Genomic DNA, 20,479 nt, shown 5'->3' on the forward strand with positions numbered 1-20,479 from the left:
AGCGAGGCCAACGTAATTATGTAGCGTGGCCAGTGGCCATGCCCAAGTGGTAAAACCAGCAGGAATAAGGAAGCCCCAAGATGGCTGCACAGGCACCAGTCGCTGCTGTGCCTCTGCGGCCGCCGTTGAGAGGGCGCCAACGCCACCGCCCCCACACGCACGGGCACAGCTCGCTCCCAGATGCCCGCTCTGGGGCACCGGCCCCACCGCTACGGCTGGCGCTGGCCTGAGCCACTCAGAAGCGGTTAGTGTAGACGAGCCGGCTCCCGAGCCCCGCCAGTGACACGAGTCATCTAGCTGAGGGCGCCGCTTTGCGGAACAGCCTCGTCTACACTAGAGGCGGGACCGCGGCGTGGAGCCCGGCCCGGACCCTGAGCCGCCCGCCCACACGTCACGAAGCAGACGCTACCACCCGCCCCCCAGTTCTGGTGCGCATGCCCTTCTCCGCCCCCAGCCGCGCGTGCTCCTCCGACCGTGTTCATTACCCAATGAGAGAGCAGCATTTACACCGCGTGAGTCAAGCCCTTCCATCAGCCAATAGCCCAAACCAACGGTTCGCACGCCATCGGGGGGAGTAGGGAGAGGAAGAGTCCTTTTAACCCATTCGTGTTAAAAGAGTCACGTGCGATTTCTCACGTGATAAGAAAGGCGTGGCCTCTGGTTGGGGTCACATGGTGCGAAGCGGAAGTATTCGGCATCTATGGTTTCTTTGTGGAAGACTATCCCTTCTGCTCTATGGTCGGGCCGAGGCCGATGGGAGGCTGGCGGACTGTGCACATTCTTCCCCTATTACCTCACTGTCAGGGAGGAGGCTTCTGGGATAGGGGAGGACCTGGGTGCTGTCTCGCTCCCTTCTAGTCCTCCAGCCCCTGTGCACGGCGGCTTGGGGGATTCCTCGTCCCGGCTTCGCTGTGCGGCCCCCCCCGCCCCGCCGGGCCCGCTTCTCCGGGGAGCCCCTGCCCAGCCCATGGCTCCATGAAGCGGGAGGAGGCGGCGGAGGGGAGGCAGCGGCGGCGGCGGCGGCTGGGCTGAGACGGCAGAGAAGCCGCGTCCGGCGCCGGAGGAGAAGGTGGGAAAGTCCCCGGCCAGGCCCCCGTCCACCCACAGCGGCCTCTGCGCTCGGGGGAGCCGGGCCCCCTCCCTGCGCGCGGGGTGATGGAGCTTCAATCCCCGTCCTGAGCCGGGGCGGTGACTGTGCAGCCGCGCTCGCCCCCGTCCCGGAAAGTTTAGCGGCCTCGGGCGCCGCCTCTTGGCGAGAAGCAGCCTCGCTGCCCCCGCCCCGCTCACCTCCTGCCTCATCACCTCCCCAGTCACCTTCTCCCCCAGCCCCCGCTGGTCACCTGCTGCTGCCCCGCCAGCCCCTGCCCTGTCTCCTTCTCCTTCCCCCGCACGTCACTTGCTGCCCTATAACCTCTTTCCTCCTAGTCACTTGCTGCCGTATCATCTCCTTTCCCCCTGCCCGGTTACCTCTGGCTCTGGCTCCTCCTTTCCCCCCTCCTGGTCACCTGTCACCTTCTTTTCCCCTGTCCTTACATCTCCTGTCCCTTCCCCCTCACCTCTTGCTCTCTTCCCCCATCTGGTCATCTCTTGCCCCATCACCTGCCCAATCACCTTCCTCCCCTTATAGGGTGACCAGAGAGCAAGTGTGAAAAATCGGGACAGGGTGTGGGGGGTAATAGGACCCTATATTAAAAAAAGCCCCAAAGATCAGGATTGTCCCTATAAAATTGGGACATCTGGTCACCCTATCCCCATAGGCCCCAGTGGCCACTTCTTGCCCTCCTAACTGATCACCTGCTGCCCCATCATCCCCTATCTGGTCACCTCCCGCCCCGCTTGCCTGGTCATCTCCAGCCACCTAAACCCCCACACCACCTGCTTCCTCCCCACTTGCCCAGTCATCTCTTTCCCGGCCCCCCCTCCATATGCTATATTCCCTCTCAGGCCAGCTTCTCTCCTGCTAGTTCCTCCTGCCCTCCCCTGCCTGTCTCACTGCACATGCACCCTGTCACCTGCCCTATCTCCACCCCACCCCTGCCAGTCCTTGCAGATACCCCAAGACATAAAACATTGGGAATTTAGAGTAATTGGAGTTTATTGAAAGCACCTGGTTGCTCTGTGTCTGTCTTGCCCTTTCCTGAAGGGTGGGAAGGCAGTTCCTTGTCCAGGGCAGAGTTTAATTAAGGTGAAGTGCTGTTTGATATTGTATTAAAAACAGTGCCTCCACTAAAGTATCTGGTCTTTGCATGCTGACTTCTGCATGAGTTTATATTATACCCAGACAGCAGCATATGCAAGAGGACCAGGGAATGTGATGATTGATAGATACCCAGCCTTTGTTAGCTGCTTCACCTGATCCACCTCTTCCTGTATATCGCCTAGGCCTGGTGGTTAGGAGTGGTCTCCTCTCCAGTCTCTAGCTTCCATGAATCTTTTTGTACAATTCTTGTCTTCATGTAATGACCATTTTATAACTTCAGCCTCATCTATAACACAATCTCTGAAATCCTCCCTTTCAGATTTGGGGAATAGGAATGGGACCTGAGAAAAGAGAATTCATTCCTGATATAAAGTAGCTTCCCCCACACGCTGCTGCTCTCTTGGCAATACAAGCTTTCTGTTTTCAGTAAGTATGGCCTCATGCTAATACAACATCATAGTAAGCTCCTATTTCTTTGCACTTTACTATAATGGTAGCCCAGAGAGAAACAATCTGCCAACACCCCAGGGTGCTAAAGTTACCTTCCTGGATAAACTGAAAGGGTTTTCATGTTTTGTCAACTCTGCATCATAAACTAACATTGTGGCAGTTTGACCAAGTGTTGTGCTTTTAAGGGATATGTTGTTTAAATGGCTGGAAACCTCAAGGTTCTCGTGCCCAATCTCTGAAACAAGTGTTTCTTGAGCATGCACTGTTAGTCTTGCTGCTCCTCTCAAAAGATGTAGTCTAATATGTGAATGGGGCAGGGTATGTATGTGGTGAATTTAAGAGTATAAAGTGAGAGCTATGTGGTGTGATTTGGTTCATTTGTGTTACACTAGTGTCCAGATTGAGGCTCCCGTGTGCCTTACAAACACATGAAAAGGCAGCTCTTGCTTTGAAGAAAGCTAGTGCCTTTATCTCTACTCGGACAAATTCTAGATTAGGTCACAAGTGAAAATAATCTTGGTGTCACTCTAGTCTTCATTTGTTTGCAAAGCAATTGGGGAGGATGAGTGGTCACTGCTGAAAACCAAACTTGGACTGCAATATTGGACTGTTGCAGGTCAGGATGGAGGTGTATTGGCATAGTTGTATGGGAAAGATGGCACATCACATACCTGTGCAATTTAGTCCCTTAGTTTCATGAGCATTAAACTCATTCGCTTTACGTTGTTTAAAGCATGTAGAACCATATTTCTTGCCCTATCCATATCAAAATGGAAAATAAATCACAGCACTTGTTCATAAGACCCAAGAATGTTACTACAAAAATGACCATCTTTACTGATTGGAGCCCTTGTTTCTGTTGCCATATAATGAATTATAGTCCTATAGTAACAAAAATGAAGAGCAGAAGTTTGATCTTTGTGGTAGTAACACCTTGATTGAACTGAAGGTTGGCTGTTGTGAAAATTGGGGTATAGGATGAGTGGAAGGAGTCATTAGTAGCTCAGAAGTGATGCACTTTGGCTAATGCAGGAGTCAGTCATTGATGTGTGCAGCTCTCTGTTGCGAGCAGGATGGTTCTACCTGATACGGAGCCTCTGAAGAGATGAGAACATAGAAGACCTCCCTTCCATGCCATTTCTCTCTCTGTGTAATGATACATGCTCAGAGCTTAAATTTTTATTTAAAAAAAAAAAAAGTTGTTTGCAAAAACAGTGGACAAATGCACTGTTTTCATGAAGGCAATACAGCAATATTGCAAAGGGGTTCATCTCAACAGCTGTTAACATTGAAGTCGAAGTATATGAAACTTAAACACTTAATTATTTCAGAGATCATTTTGTCAAATTTCCATCTAATATTTTTCATTTGTGTTTGGGCATGAAGGAAGAGAGAGGAAAGAATTAAGTCATCTATCTATCCCCTGAAGCCACTGAAGAATTGTTCCTTATGCTGTAGTTTCCCGGTCTATGTCCCTTCTGATTTAAATGTCCTGATGTTCCTAAAAAGAAAAGGAGTACTTGTGGCACCTTAGAGACTAACAAATTTATTGGAGCATAAGCTTTCGTGAGCTACAGCTCACTTCGTCGGATGCTGTAGCTCACAAAAGCTTATGCTCCAATAAATTTGTTAGTCTCTAAGGTGCCACAAGTACTCCTTTTCTTTTTGCGAATACGGACTAACACGGCTGCTGCTCTGAAACCTGATGTTCCTAAACACTTTAAATGGAAGTAGTCCAGAGCGAGAGAGAGCAACTCACGAACATCCCGAACCAATCATGGTCCATTTTGGGATTGCACAACAGTCCTGTGGCAGCTAAAGTAACTCCTTAGAGCTCAAATTGCTCTTGGTTGTAGGAAAAGGAATTTCCCTGCAAAAACAGTCTAACCAGTTATGTACAAAATTGGTTCTTTTCCTCCCAGCCTGTGTGTGCACTCATTTCACTGACCATTTGAATATTTGGAAGTTGGAAGAATGGTCCAGTGGTCAAAACGTTGACCTGTCAAACAGAGACCTGGGTTTGATTCTGGCTCTGCTACGCTTCCTTTGTGACCTTGGGTAAATCACTTAGACTTTCCATGTCTTAGTTCCTCATTATGAAAACTGGGGCTGATACTGCCCTACCTCACAGGCTGGCTGTGAGGACAAACACATTCAAATTTGATATGCTTGGATATTATGGTGATGGGACCATCTACTTATCTACATAGATTCTTACCCCTTGTACATGCTGACCCTCAATCATTTCCTGACCCTCTTGCACAGGTGCCCAAATCTCTGTGTCTACATTCAATCTGCCCCTTCCCAGGGTGCATGTGCCTGCACTCTGTTTTTTCCTCCTTACATCTTGTGACCATGGTAAATTCTACCCCCTCCCCCATGGCTGGTAGTCAGTTTCCTTCTCTTATGCTGGGTATATGCTGTGCTTAAAGCTACTCCCTTCCCTGGTACATATCCACTTACAGTCTTTCCTGTCCATGAGCCCTGGTTTGAGTCTGTATTGCTGGTACTTGATGTGTGCAAACACTATCAGCTTCCTTCAGCTGGTGGTTCTAGTCCTGGTGCGGCTGTACTGGAGTCTGTAGTAATGGCTTCTTTTTATAAAACAGCAGTTTATGGTGGCAGCTTCCTTTTCTTCTTGACATATATTGACCAGGCCTGAGTTGAATCAAGGGGAGGAAAGCCAACAGCCTTGCTCTCAAGAGACTTGCAAGAAAAGAGATGTGGACCACATCCTTTAGGAGAGGGGGAACCCACCACATGAAGGGCTAACAGCCATTAAGGGAGAGGCAGTAGCCAGTAGGTGAAAGAATGAGCCCCAAGGGAGTGAAGAGTGCCAAGTGGGATGTGACTAGAGTCCCAGCACTTTTTTTTTCTATTTCACTTCCTGCTTGAATGCCAAATGATTTTTCTTGTATTGATTTTCCTACTTTTATTTTTAAAATATACAGTAAGCCCCACCAATCATGTTATTAGTGTGATCATGTGGAGATAGTGGCTTATATACATTTTCACTCTCAATGAAACAGTTACTCTCTGTACAATGCATTGGGTGTTGTTTAGTATCTGTAAGTGTGTTGCTCTGCCATTTCCCCTCCCAAAATGAACCTGTCTGATATCTTAATAGGGGAGAGGAAGACTCTCTTGCTTTTTTACCTAGTGTAACAATCTTTTATATTGTTTTTTTTTTTTGCCAGAGTTCTGCAGTGCTCCAGGCAGCAAGTGCTGAATCAGGATGGGAAAAAGACGCTGTGTTCCTCCACTTGAGCCCAAGTTGGCAGCAGGCTGTTGTGGGGTAAAGAAACCCAAATTGTCTGGGAGTGGAACACACAGTCACGGGAATCAGGCTACAACTGTGCCAGGCTCAAGTTCAGGTCATCTTCAGAACCACCAGCATGCAGATGGGAGCAATGGACGGGAGAACATATCTGACTTAACTTTGGGCCCTGCAAATTCCCCAATTACTCGAATGAATCCCACTTCAGGAGCTCTGAGCCCACTTTCTCGGCCTAATGGAACTGCCAACAGTACCAAGAACCTTGTAGTGACAGCGGAGATGTGCTGCTACTGCTTTGATGTACTCTACTGTCATCTCTATGGTTTCCCTCAGCCACGACTTCCTCGATTTACCAATGATCCCTAGTGAGTAAACCCATATGTGCAGGAAGAAACCTGACAGTCAAGCACCCAGGGCTCTGACTTGTTGGGGAGGGAGAAGGGATCTTTGGAAAACAGGCAAACTAGTGTTCAGGAACACAAGGGGGGTATTGTGCGGCTTGTAGGATGATCTAAAATCAAACACAAAAAAGACTGACCATAAGCAGGAAGTAAAACTCTCATCTGATTTGTTGTTGGACATGAGTAGGCATTTAGAGAATGACATTTCTATTTGTCGTACTAATAGAGGCAAATGTTAAGCTTGGAAACTCTCTGTGGGAAGAGCAATAGGCTTACCCAGAAGCTTCAGCTCCCTATCTAATGTGCTAGGTAATGCAATATATCCCTTACCAAGATGTACAATCCCTGTCTATGATAAAGCATCCCCAACTTCCCTCTACTGTGATTTGATTCCTCACTGAAAGAAGTTAATTATATAGTAATCACCCTCATTATAACACAATGCAGCTTTAACTTGTATAATGCCTTTCATGCAAACTGTACAAAAGGGTTAAAGTAGAGTAAGAGAAACAGAAGTGGTATGGAGCTTTTCAGAAGACATTTAAAATAAGATGGTAAATTTGAGGATGGGGTAGGGAGCCAACATCATGTGGCAGGTACTGCAGTGAAACCAACCTTCATGCCTAGCATCCTGATTTTGTGAAGGGATGAGGCTACTGCTTGGTGAGTGGTAGGACAATCGATTATGTCAGCGGTAGGTTGAAGCAAGTCAGTGGAAGGTTATTGAAAACAAGAGATCCATCCTGAAATAAAGGATGAGCCAGTTGAAGTTGGTTGAGGATGTGGGTGAGACAAATGCTGATTCTTGTGCCAATCCTCTCACACATGCTGAGAGTTGCAATAGTCAAAGTGAGATAATGAAGATTTGGAGGAATCAAAGCAATGGTGTAAATGGACAGTGTTGTGGAGATGGTGTTAGGCAGATATGCAGCTATAGAAGAGATGGAGAGTCCTGGTTCAAGGATGACGCCAAGGCTATGAACAAAGAAGGTGTCTAGGAGAAAAAAACAGGAGATGGATTAGTTCTGTGAGGATACTTCTCAAGCATTTCCTCACAGAGTTTAACTAAGATGAAGCGCTGTCTGATATTGTATCAAAAACAGTGAGGTTTAGCTGAGGGAGTTGAGAGGAACCCCCAAGTTTACTTAGTCAAGGCAAGCAGAGAGCATGGATGACAAGACGTTACAGGTGTCAAAGATGACAAAGAAGCAGATAGAAAAAAACAGTGGCCTGAGAACTGAACCCTGTGGGACTCCTTAAAGAGGGGTTGTGGCACAGATGAGCCACCACCAAAAGTGGATAAAAATAAATTGCTTTAATTGTTTTAATTAATTTACATTAATGTCACCTTTATCAATAGCTAAGCTTGTTATAGACTTATTCAATAGACTGGATGCTTCCACCCCCATTTAGTTATCAATATGTGGCATCCACATGACATACGTTGTGTGTCTGTACAGTTGTCATCACATGAGGATTCTGGCTGCATATTGTACACTACTGCAGGCTGTGTTATCTAGTATTATAAATACATTTGAGCAGAGAAATGGTCTAGGCTAGACTATAAAATAGTTGCTGGTAAAATCCAAATTAAATATTTCCAGCTGAATGGGTCCTTGCCATTCCCTGGGATCACAGGATTTCTTTTAGAAAAGGATATATTCATCTGCTCACTGTCTGTTGCCTGCTGCTTGGAACAGGAAGATGAGCTGTATTGTTTTGTCTATTCCCAAGTCAATAATGCAACTTTATTTTGTATAACCTCTTTCACACACACTCTATCACAGAACACTTTAGAGTTAAAGCTGACTAATTTTAAATAATTCAAGATTTTGATAGTACATTTCAAGTTTTTAAAATTGCTCTTTTTTAATAAGGGTTTTTCTGTTCCTAAGGTGATACTTATAAAGGTCTTAAAGAGAGCAGAACATCACATCTGTGGGCCTATCTCTTCCTTCCCCTTACTCGGTGCAAGTGCTTGCTGTTCCTTCTTTAGCTTTGCTGCTACTAGCAAACTCTCTCGGGCCCTTAGGAAGAGCATGGGCTTATGATGTCATGCTGGGGCATGAGACAGAAGTGTAATAGACTATATAAAACCAAGTGGTGTCAAATGCTCAAAGCAGTTAGATTAAAATACAGAAGTAATTTGCAATGGTGTCCTTTTCTCTCTGTTAACTTATAATTAAGAGGTATAGACAAGGGAGACAAAGTTATGCACTAATGGTGACCAGGTCAGGTGGACAGACAGGTATGCTAGACAAATGGTAAACTAGATGCACTTGTTTATAAAATGAAAAAGCTTATAATTCTAGAAGTAGGAAAACAACAAAAATACCATAATCAAGTTCCTAGTTTGCTAATTAGTGAAGCCTAGCCATGTTTTGTCTGTCCTCTGGTACCAGGATACTTTTACAAATTATATCCTTTTTCAACATCAAAATTATTTTAAGAAGTTTTGAACAAAGCAATGTGAATGTGCTAAAAACCAGCACAATGGATGCTGGCTGTACAGCATCAGGTATGCTGGTCTTCTAAAAATTGACACCATTCTGAATTCAACTATCCTGCCCTCTGTGATTATATTTCCATCATATTGATGCAAAAAAGTGGCAACGCAGTTCAATGAAAACATAGATTTTGGGTAGAAATATGCATCTTCAATTTCAATCCTAGAAAAGAAGGAACTATCTCAGGATTATGTTCCATCAGCCATGTTTCAGGCTCTCCCTCTTTTTCTGGGCTCAGCCTGTGACCTTTCTATTTGGGATCAGTGTCATGTTATCTAAGTAAAGGAAGGGTTCCAGAGCGTTTCTGATTGATTTTTTTTTTTAATTTGTCCTTGTGTGGTTCCAGTATTTACTAGATCAAGCCAAATTTCCACCGAGTCTGTGGCAATAAGGTTCCTCGGGAGTCTAAGTTCCTCGAAAACCTCTTTTTGTGAGTTTAGTACCTCTCTATAGAGTCTGTTATGTGAAATGTGTATTATGTTTTTTCACATGCTCATTGCCAGTTTCAGTATGCAGGAGCTGGATGAAAATGTAGAGATGCATTCTCCTGAGAGTTCCACCAAGCATTGCTCAAACCACTAATCCTGAGTTTCTTTACATTCAAACAACCATTATATTGCTAATGGTTGTGGAAGAATTTTTCAGCTTCCTATTTGGGCAGATAATTCCGTAATTGCCACTTGAGTCTTTCTTGCTCCTTCCTCTGGGACTGTGTCTGGTCCTGGCCACTGTCAGTGGTAGGATACTGAACTAATGGTGTCTTCTCTGATCAAATATGGCAATTCCATTTTTGCTCGGGAATTTCATTGGGTGTGGCTTTCCTCACTGGATTTTAAATAGTGTTCTAAACACCCATACATCAGAAGTTTACATGACTGCACTTGAGAAGTGCTCACATTTTCATTTATTTTTGTTCCCCAAGCAAAATATTGTAGTGGTTTTGGTCATTGAAAATGTCTCACTTAGAGGATCAACAGATTCATCAGGATTCTGCTCTTCCACTTCAGTAGACAAAGTTTCTTCCAATGGCACCTTTTGAAAATTTAAAAAAAGCCAATTTTCTGCATTTTTTTTTGAGATGAGAATGAATCCTTTTTAACTTTATTCATTCTCAACTCTTGACAGTGTTTAGATTTTTCTTTAGAAAAATTGCTTTCATTACTTCCATCCATACTCTTGCTTCTCTTCTACCACTTTTCATCTTTAGACTTACTCAATCTGAGAAATTCGTACACTGATGTTTGGTATCAACTAATCACTTGTTTTGAAGCATTAGTTTAACGCCTTTCTCATTTATTCTGGTTAGAATTAAAAGTAACCAACAATTGAATTCAGTACTGTGAAGCCTGGAAAAATAAGGTTAGCTACCTAGCTTTATGTGTAGCTCCACATTATCAGATGCGCTGCCCAACTTTCTAGAAGTTTATAGACTCTAGCAAACCCCCTAACAGTTCATGACCTTTATACCTCTTCTCAGCCCTTCACAAACTCTTTCCCTTCTCCAACAGCTAATGAGACTATTCCACCCACTAATCACAACCTCCTCTCCAGCCACCAATGACTCCACTCATTCCTGTTCCACTCCCCCCCTCCAGGCTTCCCATCTGGGCCTAATGAAAACCTTGACAATCTCATCACTTTCCTGTTCTAAAAAAGTTAATTTAATTCACAGATTGAAATTAGAGCCTACAGTTTCTCATACCAACTCCCCTCCCCCCACCCTCCCACCCCAAAAAACCCTGCAAATATGTTCATGTAAATTCTTGGGAGAGAAGGGTGTGAAAAATTGCAATGAAACTGTGTCAGAGGGTGGGATGATGTAGTATTTTGTTTTTGCTCAGTCAAGAATGTCTGTTCAGCAGGAGAGACTCTCCATAAATATAAATCAAATTAAAATAGGCAAAAGGAGTAAGAATAAAAACTTGCCTAGCCATGGGGAATTGACCCAGATGTCAGAACTTGGACATAACCCAGAAAAATCTAGGTTTGTTTTTTTCCTGAAGAAAAGCTTTTTTCACAACCCTAAGTGTGTGCTTTTTGTACAGCACTTTGGCGTCCTTCAGTTTTAAAGGCATGCTATAAATATATTGGTGTTTGTTTTACCTATGTTAATTTGTTGTGGATTTGTGTATAAACTAGTGGACAATATTAAGAATTCAGAGACTTGCACAGAGAGGCAACCTATGGGGTTAAGCAACTCTGCCACTCATGGGAAATGGTAATAGATACTGAGCTGTAGTGTGAAAAGGAGGGGGTGGGAGGGGAATGCCTTTAACAAAAAATTACTGGGTAACAGATGGCACACTGGTGGTTATCAGAGTTAGCACACACTTGCTTTTTCACACTTTGCTGGTCTCCCCCAAGGCCGGGATTCTTTGAGGCTAGTGTGTGTATTTTGCCTTTTCAGTCCCCTTTTTGTGACGTGGAAGACGGGGCGAGACAAGCGGCTTCGTGGCTGCATTGGAACCTTCTCAGCCATGAATCTTCATTCAGGACTCAGGGAATACACATTAACCAGGTAATAACACTGAAAATGAAGTTGTTCTGAGACCAACCTAACTTGCTAAAGACCTCTGTTTTTAAAGAGGATTCAACGCATCAGAGAAACTTTATTAGATTTATAAATCTGTATAATTTTATACATTTCATAATAAAAGAAACATTCAGAACTGCACGATAGTTGAAAAAACGTGACATACCAGGGACCTTATGGACCATCTCTGCAACAGCTGAGTCTTCTGTTATCTGTGACATCTGGATTTTGCTTGACCTCTTAATTTTTTTAAAGGTAATTTCAAACTTATTTACATGCTGAATGTGCCCGCAGCCTGCACGTTTTGATGGTTAATTCAGTTTCAGTTCTCTTGCCAAAGCGACTATTTCTTTACAAATCCAGAGAAGCTCTGTTGTAGCTTCTAGTGAACCATGTTGAGGTCTCTGGATACATAATATGAAGATAACAGGGTAGGATTACTTACAATGTCCTCTGCCTCTTGTGACTGGAGAAACTGTTTTCTGTAATCTCAGGCAGGTTTTAAATGTAATGACTCTGTGTGTGTCTGAAATGTTGATGCAGTGTCTGGTTTTAGGCCATGTGTTTCTGTCCCTCTGTAGTGCACTTAAGGACAGCCGATTTCCCCCCCTGACCCGTGAGGAGCTACCTAAACTTTTCTGCTCTGTCTCCCTCCTCACTAACTTTGAGGATGCCAGTGACTACCTGGACTGGGAGGTGAGAACAGGTGCATTTGGAACTCTGCATCACTCTCTCGTTCCATTCGGGTTCGGGTTAGTACATGGTAATGTGTCTCCTTCATTACAAGGGTGTATGGATGTTATAACTGGGCTCAGAGGAACTGGGGATGGAAAACAAGAGGAGACAGGAAAGAGACCAGTTACCTGATGGACGAATAGTTCTGTTGTGGTTGGGAAGGGATCTGATTGGAGGGTTAAAGGAGATGAGGATGTGGCTGGTTTTATGGGAATCTAGAGACAATTTGGTGGAATATGAGGACATTGGGGATTAGAGGAGGATATAGTTTAGGTCCTAAGGAGCCAATTGGTGCCAGAATGCTAGGGAGACAGTACATGGAAATGCATTCATTTTATAAGGAGAAATAAAGAAGGGGAACTTGCCAAAGTTTTTGGCCTTGGGTGTAGTCTGCTGGTGTGACTCTTCCTCTACAGGAACTCATGGCCTGGCTGGCCCAGGAGAGGAGCTGGGAAGCTCTTTGCCCTGTTAAGTCTGTGGCCTAGTTTGGCCCAGGAGAGGAGGCAGGAAGACTGGTTGTACTGGCCTGGAAGAAAAGGCAGGGGGTCATTTGCCCATCTGGGGAAGCCTTTGGTTAGGCTGGCCTGGGAGAGAGAGACAGTCCTTTACCATGGCAGGAATGTGGCCAGACTGGCACAGTGATGCATTGTGCTTTGATGAAGATAAGTCAGTCCGGGATTCAATCCCAGCAAATACTTCTCACTTGGCTTTTCGTTTCCATTTGTAGGTTGGGATCCATGGGATCAGAATAGAGTTCATCAATGAGAAAGGTGTCAAACGTACAGCCACGTACTTACCTGAGGTTGCTAAGGAACAAGGTGGGTTTCAGATGGCTGCCATATATGGCAGTTTATCTTGTCACAGAATTGGCATATTTAAAGATAAGGATTGTGGGTCTAGATTGCAATAGCTGTGAAAGGCCTTCCACTAGAGCCACAAACACACCACACATTATATGGCTAATGGACATTCCACACCACTGCTGTCTAGCTTTCATCTGGCCCTTCTTCCCCCTCCCATGTACACACACAATTGAGTCCTTTAGGGTGGAAAGGATCCTGGACTTAAACAGTGGAGGATCTTGAAGTTTGGACCTTTCAGCTTTATTCAGCGTTGCATATTTCCTCTTTGGTGTTTCTCCCACCACCAAGGATATTTGCAGGCCACACAGCACCAGCACTCCAACAGGAGAGACCCTTTCCTCCTCATTCTTGCTAATGTAGCTTCCTCTAGATGAGGGCAGGAGCCAGGCACCCTTTGAGCACAATTCCCACTCAACTAGCAATGGCCACCATTGTAACTGCACAAAATATTGCCTCCTTTCCTCCACATTGCAGAGTTGAGTTGTCACATCCTGCTGGCCCTGGGGCAAAAGACCAAGGTAGGAATTTTAATTCTGATCTCTCACACACCAGTGCACTGTGCTGTCACTAGACCATCAGGCTGGTCCAAATTCAACTTTATAAGAGCTAGGTATTATTTTAAGATTTAGACAACTAACTTGAGTGATACATGGAGAAATGGGTCAGCGGTCCATGCAGCAGTAGCAGGACGGAGACCTTCCCAGAAGAACACTAAGCTGCTATATTTCAGGAGTTACAGTTCCCCTAGGATTTTAGAAGAGTTGGTGTGTGTAGATAAGTGTGCAAGTATGAGACCATGCATGTCCAACTCACTCAGTGTGTTTTTATAAGGCTCAGTCTGTAACCTGCTGTATGTTCCGTTTTTTGTCAGCATTGGTTTTTCTGGTTTTCTACAGCCCTGTTTGTCTCTCCCTTTTCTTTGTAATGTGGCTGTATACTAAAATAATAATCCCCCTTGCTGTTACTTCTCAACAGACTGGGATCAGATCCAGACCATAGACTCCTTGCTCAGGAAAGGTGGATTTAAGGCCCCGATTACCAATGACTTTAGGAAAACAATTAAACTCACCAGGTAAGCTGACAGCTTTGTAGTTTTAACTTAATCGGATAGTATATTATTGGTTTCAAAAACAATTAATCCATTTTCCGCTTGCCTTTGATACCAGTATTGATATGCCATATTCAGATGAGAGGTGTAGGGTGAAGGCCAGCATCGCAAATGTTATACATGAGGTAGAGAGCTTATATTGCAACACAGTGTAACATGTTCACTTCATCCAGAACTTAGGGAGCTGGGCACCTCCAAGTAAGTAAATTCCAAACGAAACTTTACTGCCTCTAACTGTACTTGAAATTTGTCAAGGTGAAAGATTAAAAGAAGTAGAACTCACTAAGATAACATAAGGTAGATGCTTCTCCTCAATGGATCCCTCCTAGTCCATATATTACTCAGTTAGATGGCATATCTGTGAGGGAAGTTAAAGCTCTTTTAAAGTGGAACCAACCTTAAAGTTGGCTGGTTTTCAGAATTGTCCACTATCCATGCTCCCAGCTGCACTGTTGATTCTATTCCCTTTGTGTCTGCTAGGAGGAAGCAGTGTCTGCAGGATATGCGTGTGTAGGGTAAAAATGGGGACTTCTGCTTCTTGTCTTGTAACAGCATCATTTATCATGTCAGCCCCCATCCCCAGCAAGGAAGTAGAAATGTGGTATAGTAACAGAGAGGAAGGGATGGGGTGAAGATTCATTAAAACCAGGGATAATATGGACTTGCCTTCAGCTGTTGTGTACATATGTAAAATGCTGTGCATGGAAGCAAACCCTGATCTGTTGTAGAAATTCACAAGTTTCCAAAAAATGGACTCTCAGATTTTTTGGATTCTGATGGTGGAACACAAAGTAGCTATGTATACTCTTCAGGAAACCCTCCTTTACTTTGAAGCTTCATTAGTCATTTCATAAATGTTTCAAGTATATTAAAAGTTAAATTCACACTGGGGATTAATAACACTTGAAAATAACATTCTACTGTTTCCCTAAAAGTTTAACTCCTCGGCTTATGGCAGACAACTCACACCTTTCTCAAAGCAGACATGCATAACAAATGCAAACTGGCAGCTTGTTGCCAATGTTCCAGATTACCACTTCCTGAAACACTGTAACAATGACTGTCTCAAGTTAGGCTCCGATGTTGAAATACGTGATGCTAAAACACACCTAATGTGTGTGGAAAAGTGAGCTAGCTAGAAGGACTTGCATGGTCTGACATAAACTGCATCTTTGTCAGTCTTTCGTGCTAAGCTAGCACAGGTCACTTGTGTCTTCTCTTGAATCATGGGCCAAATCTTACAAGCTTGGATGCTTTAAGTTAGGTACCTAAATTCATATTTAGGCAACTGCATCAAAGTGGCCTGATTCTCAAAGGTGCTGAATACTCATTGACATCTGAGAGGTCTCACTGTTGGAAATCTGGTCATGTTGATCACGTGTCTAAATATTTGTTTAGGTATCTGATTTTAGGCACCCAACATTTGAAAAATGTTGGGCATTGCTTATAGGATGGATGGATAGAGACACAAAGCCCTTCTTCAGCCTTTCACTCCAATCTCACAATTTACATTTTTTCAGGCACGGAGCCCATCTTGCTCTGTGTGAGGTTGCTCAACCATTGTGATGCTATATAAATTAAGAAAATAAGTACACACTTGATATTTTTGCTGATGAATATCATGCTGTAGTTACTTCCTGTCATTTCCTGTTTCCTCCCAGGTACCGCAGTGAGAAGGTGACAATCAGTTATGCAGAATATATGGCTTCCCGTCAGCACTGTTTCCAGAATGGCACTCTTCATGCCCCGCCCCTCTACAATCATTACTCCTGACACACGGCTGCATGACCAATCCCGCCCCCCAGTTGCTACCAACGGCTATGACATCATTGGGGCAGATGCCTCCTCTTCTTGGTCCAGTTACTTCTATTACTGCACCATTTTATGATGCTAGCTTCCGTTGCCAAGTCTGCCTTCCAGCTGACCTGGGGGGAATGATGCGAGTGTGACAGAACTACGGGGCCCAAGCCTTATCTCAGCCTTCCCTCAAAATGGGGGTTTAGTTGGATTGGGGCTCCATAACTAGGAATTGCAGTGAGGTGCAGAAGACCTCTGGGAGTGCAAGTGCCACTTCAGATTGCTGTATCCTTGTATGTCCTACACTCTGGAAACTTGAATTGTTAATTTTGAAAGCCCCCCAGATCAAGTAGGAGCGTTCCTCTGGCAGTCTGGGCAACGGAGTCCAACAAAACATTTTTAGGTTATTTTAAATTCTTTTTTTAATCTCTGGTATTTGTTGTGTATCAAGATCTGATTACAGTCCCCAAACATCACAGGTGGACATCATGTTAAGGGGAGGGTTGAACATCTGGATAGCACCCCCTCCTCCTGGATGGAAACCTTTTAAAGATGTGAACACCCTTTGGATGGTATTACAAATGAAACCATTGCTTAAACAAACTGCAGAAGGCTTTAATTCTCAGATTCCACTCTCAGTTGAATTCTCCAGCCCTCTTCTTCTGGTTCATATTCAGTTTGCTGGTTTAAACAGTGTTTTATGATGTAGCCTGCTATTGAACAGAAATGGTGAGGTACTTGAGTCTGCCTGGAAGATCTCCTCTCAATTACAACTAGGCTTCCTTACTGCTTTAGACACTAGTGGTAGAGCCTATGATGGATTGGGGAATGGGAGGGGGTTCTTGCAGGGCATTGTTTGCAGTCATACAAATGAATCTAGTGCCTGAAAGTTGTTTAAGTCAAGCAAGCACTCTCCGAGACATTCCTTTCAACAGGACAGCCACTTTCTCTAGGGTGACTATCGATCTGATATGAGAGTTGTTGATGTTCCAGTTCAAGGTAGGTCTACAGAGTAAAGCTATGTAGGTTAGCTTGTAAGTCATTGTCTAACACAATTTAGTCATTGCCACACCAAGCAATTTTTTTTAAAATATCAGTTTTACCCAAACCCTATTAAACTCCTGTGCATTTTGTATTTCCTCACCCATCGTTGCTGATTACACAAGATATTTGCTACTAAATGGAAGCATCTTCTTATCCAGTCTGCATACTCCTCCTACCCAAGTCTCTGAATGATGTCCTGAATACTGGATTATGGCACCTCTAAATTAATCAGCAGGGGCTGTAAAATGATCATACAAGCTTCTTACAAATATCTTGGTAATAGGCAAGAATGGTCAAAGAAAACACAGATTAAAAGCATAATGATCTAATGGATATTTGATTGCATATATCCTCTAAAATATGTGTGGTAATGCTGGCTTTTTAAACAGTCTGATATTTCCAGCCAGAAATTTATACAAATTCTCTCCTTGTGTGGCAAGTGGGTCTGTAAGAAACCTCAAAACTGAGCATGCTGTTCCTTCTAATTCCTCTGAAGAAGTGAACAAAACCTTGCAGTTTTGCTTGTCAGTGTCATGTTGTGCTGCTCTTGGGGGGGATGTAGATGTGAGGAAAAGGAGGGGGTCCTATTTTGGATATCTGTGCAATATTGTCCCAGCCTTGCTTCTGTACTGGGTCATTCTTATGAATTGCTACATTTCCCTTGTGATGTAGATGAAACAAGTTTGAAGATTAAGGGATTGTTTCACGATTTCCTGCTGCTGAGAATAAATCAGTCTTGTTACAAACTAGAGTGATTTGTAATTACTCTCCTAGGTGCCGTGAACTGATGTGGGAGGGGGCAGGGTCCGGTCTGGACATACCATTCACCTCCGCCATCAATCAGTACTGATACATAGGGCTACACTCGTTACTGTTCAAGTGTTCTATGTTAGAATTTGATTTTTAAAGATTTAAAAAAGCAAAACAATTGGTGCTAAAACTTCACCCCTGAGCATGCTCAGTGAGACTGATCATGCAGGTATATCTTGCCAGGCTGTTCACCCCTGGGCACACTAGCGAGACAGGTCATGCAGGCATATAGTGCCAGGCTACACAACTCTATAGTTTATTTTTCAAATGTTTGCCCTGATCTGTGTCTTTGACAGTGTATTGTGTTCTCTGGATTGGATTGGATTGGATTTTAATAGAGGAGGGGGTGGTTTAGCTGCCATTTTAAGAACAGAACTTTAGGAATGAGTGACATGGTTGCATTAGATGGAAGTGGGCTGAATGGCTCTGGAATGGGGAAGCCTTACCCCTCCCACTTCCATCCCCTCCCCCCCCCGCCCATCCAGTCTATAAATAAAAATGTCTCTGTTAAAGATGGACTGTGTTCTTGTCTTGGTGCTGTGAGTGGAAGAGCAAGCAGACCCAAGAAACACCAGTCTGCTGTCCGAGAACTGAGCACTATCAGAATCATTCCTAAGTGGGGTCCAGTTAGAAATCAATTGAAAAGCATGCCAGTAGTCACATCATCTCAGAAAAATCTCTGGCAGGGACAGTGGTTCTCAGGAAATAATCCTATTTCTGGATCATTAGATGGCAGGTATGCATAAGGATGAGACAAGTCTGAAATGAAACATACGGCTTTTCAGTTGCCTAACAAGAAGTGGGCAACCAAAATAAATGGTGACCGCTAGGATTAAAGATCGTCTCTGCAGGGTTCCCTTCAGTTGCTGTAGCCCTCAGCTGGATAGCAGGTAAAATCTGCTCTTTGGAGGGTCGCAGCAATAGTCAGCTGGTTTGGATTTGGTTCATCCTTAGCTGAGTGCCTTTTGGTCCAGAAGGTTTTATTCTCATGATAACCATCGCTGGGAAGTTACCTTGCTGCAATTATGCATTGTCTTGTTTTACAGTAACCACCGGAGAATGTCTTTGATCACTGGAGTTGTCAGTGTTGGAATGTTTTCACTGTGAGGTTCTTAAACTTTTCTTTTTCATAATGTTAAACATCCAATCTCTATAGAGGCCATTTCAGTCTGAAAAGTTTTATGGTCAAAATATCACATATAGCTACAGTTTATAAGAACAAAAATGTCTAAGAAATCCTGAAAGTTCATTTTAACTTTGGCACAGGATTACCTGTTTTTCATAATACGTTAACATCTGCAGTCTTCACAGACTTAGTGCTGTTTTCTGTTTGTATTCTGAAACCTACATGTTTCATTTTTTTGGTTAATTTTATTTCCTTAAAGCAAGGAGACTTCTTTTGACATTCAGTGCAGAGATGTCAGACCAATTATTTGTATTACACTTGGTTGCCTCCTAGCTATATAACTTCTGAGTGTAAATCATTGAACTCTATCCTCTAATGAAGTATTGTAGAGAATAAATCATAATGGATCAAGATGCTTTTGTTCTGTCTCGTCTCATCTTTTCTCTCTCTCTCTTTTTCTCTCTCTGAATCTTGAGGTAGAATAAGATGCTATCTCACCTTGAAAGATGAACATGTTGTATGAATACAAGGTCTGCTAATGAACTTGAATTTCCAGTCTGTTTTTTGGAGGAGGGTAATAGATTATCAAACAGCCAGCTGTGAAGGAAGAAAGCAACTTGAGATGTTTGAGGAAGTTTAAAAAAAAAAAGTCACATGAATGTTTATCACATTAAGAATGACATACAACTAAATTACAGAGAAAAGGCCATATTCCTGTAGTTGGCAGCAGAACTAATTTATGGAATTCTAGTTAAGTAGATATCTCTGAGAGTACAAAGTCTTATTCTTAAATTCCTGTGTGTTCTGTGCAAAGGCCTCATGACTTCAGCAGTACACAAATGCTGAATTTTTTGGCATCTTGGAAATTCTGAATTTGTGTATGCATCTCAAGCTGCTGCAAGTGTTTTAAAAATGGAATACTCTAAGGTGCCACAAGTACTCCTTTTCTGTTTGCGAATACAGACCAACACGGCTGCTACTCTGCAACCTACTTCTATTCAACATCCCGTCTTCAGATGACCCTAAAAAAATCCCCACTGAGACTGAAAATAATTATTCTCCACCTTTATTAGACCTTTTCTGTTGAACAGCCACTCAACTGGTTGCTTAAGACAGGATCCAGTGACTATATAATAGTATTAATTATATATTTCCATTTTCTATGTGCTAGGGGGCAGCAGTGAGGAGAAGTGTAAGAAGAATAAGAGTAGATGAAAGGGGAGAGGTCTAGGTGGGAATGGTTATTGAATGGTTAGTGATTTATTTCTTTGAGGGAAGGAGAAGGACCTCCAAGCTGTTTTGTCCTAATCAAAGAAAACTGCCCAAGAAGCTCCTGCGCTTCAAGATTCAAGGTTGGCACTTGCCAGGAGCATGTACACTGAAAACTGGACTCCTCCTTGTGGAGGAAGAAAATGCAACCAGGGAAAATATTGTTTTTTTAGCAAAATGTTCCGACTGGGTGCTAAAGACAGAAAAGCTAGCGGGTGAATTTTCAGGGGGTGAAATTTGTGGCCAAAATTTCCAGCTGCCTCCAAGGGTAAATTCTGCAGCCATAAAATTATGGCATTCATGAGGCCTTTGTTATATTATTATGTGTTTATGTAAAGTCACCTTCTGAGGCAAACTTA

General features: G+C 43.5%; 1 protein-coding gene across 2 annotated transcripts; it reads left to right on the forward strand.

Annotated features, from left to right (window-relative positions):
* The first annotated feature begins 671 nt into the window (after positions 1 to 671).
* AMMECR1L (AMMECR1 like) lies at positions 672 to 19,264 on the forward strand. Of its 2 annotated transcripts, XR_005294817.2 has the most exons (9): positions 812 to 1,069; positions 2,520 to 2,626; positions 5,848 to 6,292; positions 11,243 to 11,353; positions 11,950 to 12,064; positions 12,831 to 12,921; positions 13,441 to 13,484; positions 13,942 to 14,038; positions 15,736 to 15,751. XR_005294817.2 is itself a non-coding variant. In XM_038415843.2 (8 exons), exons 3-8 carry the CDS (start codon positions 5,886 to 5,888, stop codon positions 15,845 to 15,847), a joined length of 933 nt encoding a protein of 310 aa, XP_038271771.1. In that variant the 5' UTR covers positions 672 to 1,069; positions 2,520 to 2,626; positions 5,848 to 5,885; the 3' UTR covers positions 15,848 to 19,264. The 2 variants fall into 2 exon arrangements, 1 of the variants encoding a protein (XP_038271771.1); XM_038415843.2 differs by lacking the exon at positions 13,441 to 13,484 and having other exon boundaries at positions 672 to 1,069; positions 15,736 to 19,264.
* Positions 19,265 to 20,479: the final 1,215 nt, after the last annotated feature.

This window comes from Dermochelys coriacea, chromosome 9 (genome assembly GCF_009764565.3).
Source record: "Dermochelys coriacea isolate rDerCor1 chromosome 9, rDerCor1.pri.v4, whole genome shotgun sequence".
Taxonomy (NCBI): Eukaryota; Metazoa; Chordata; order Testudines; family Dermochelyidae; genus Dermochelys; species Dermochelys coriacea.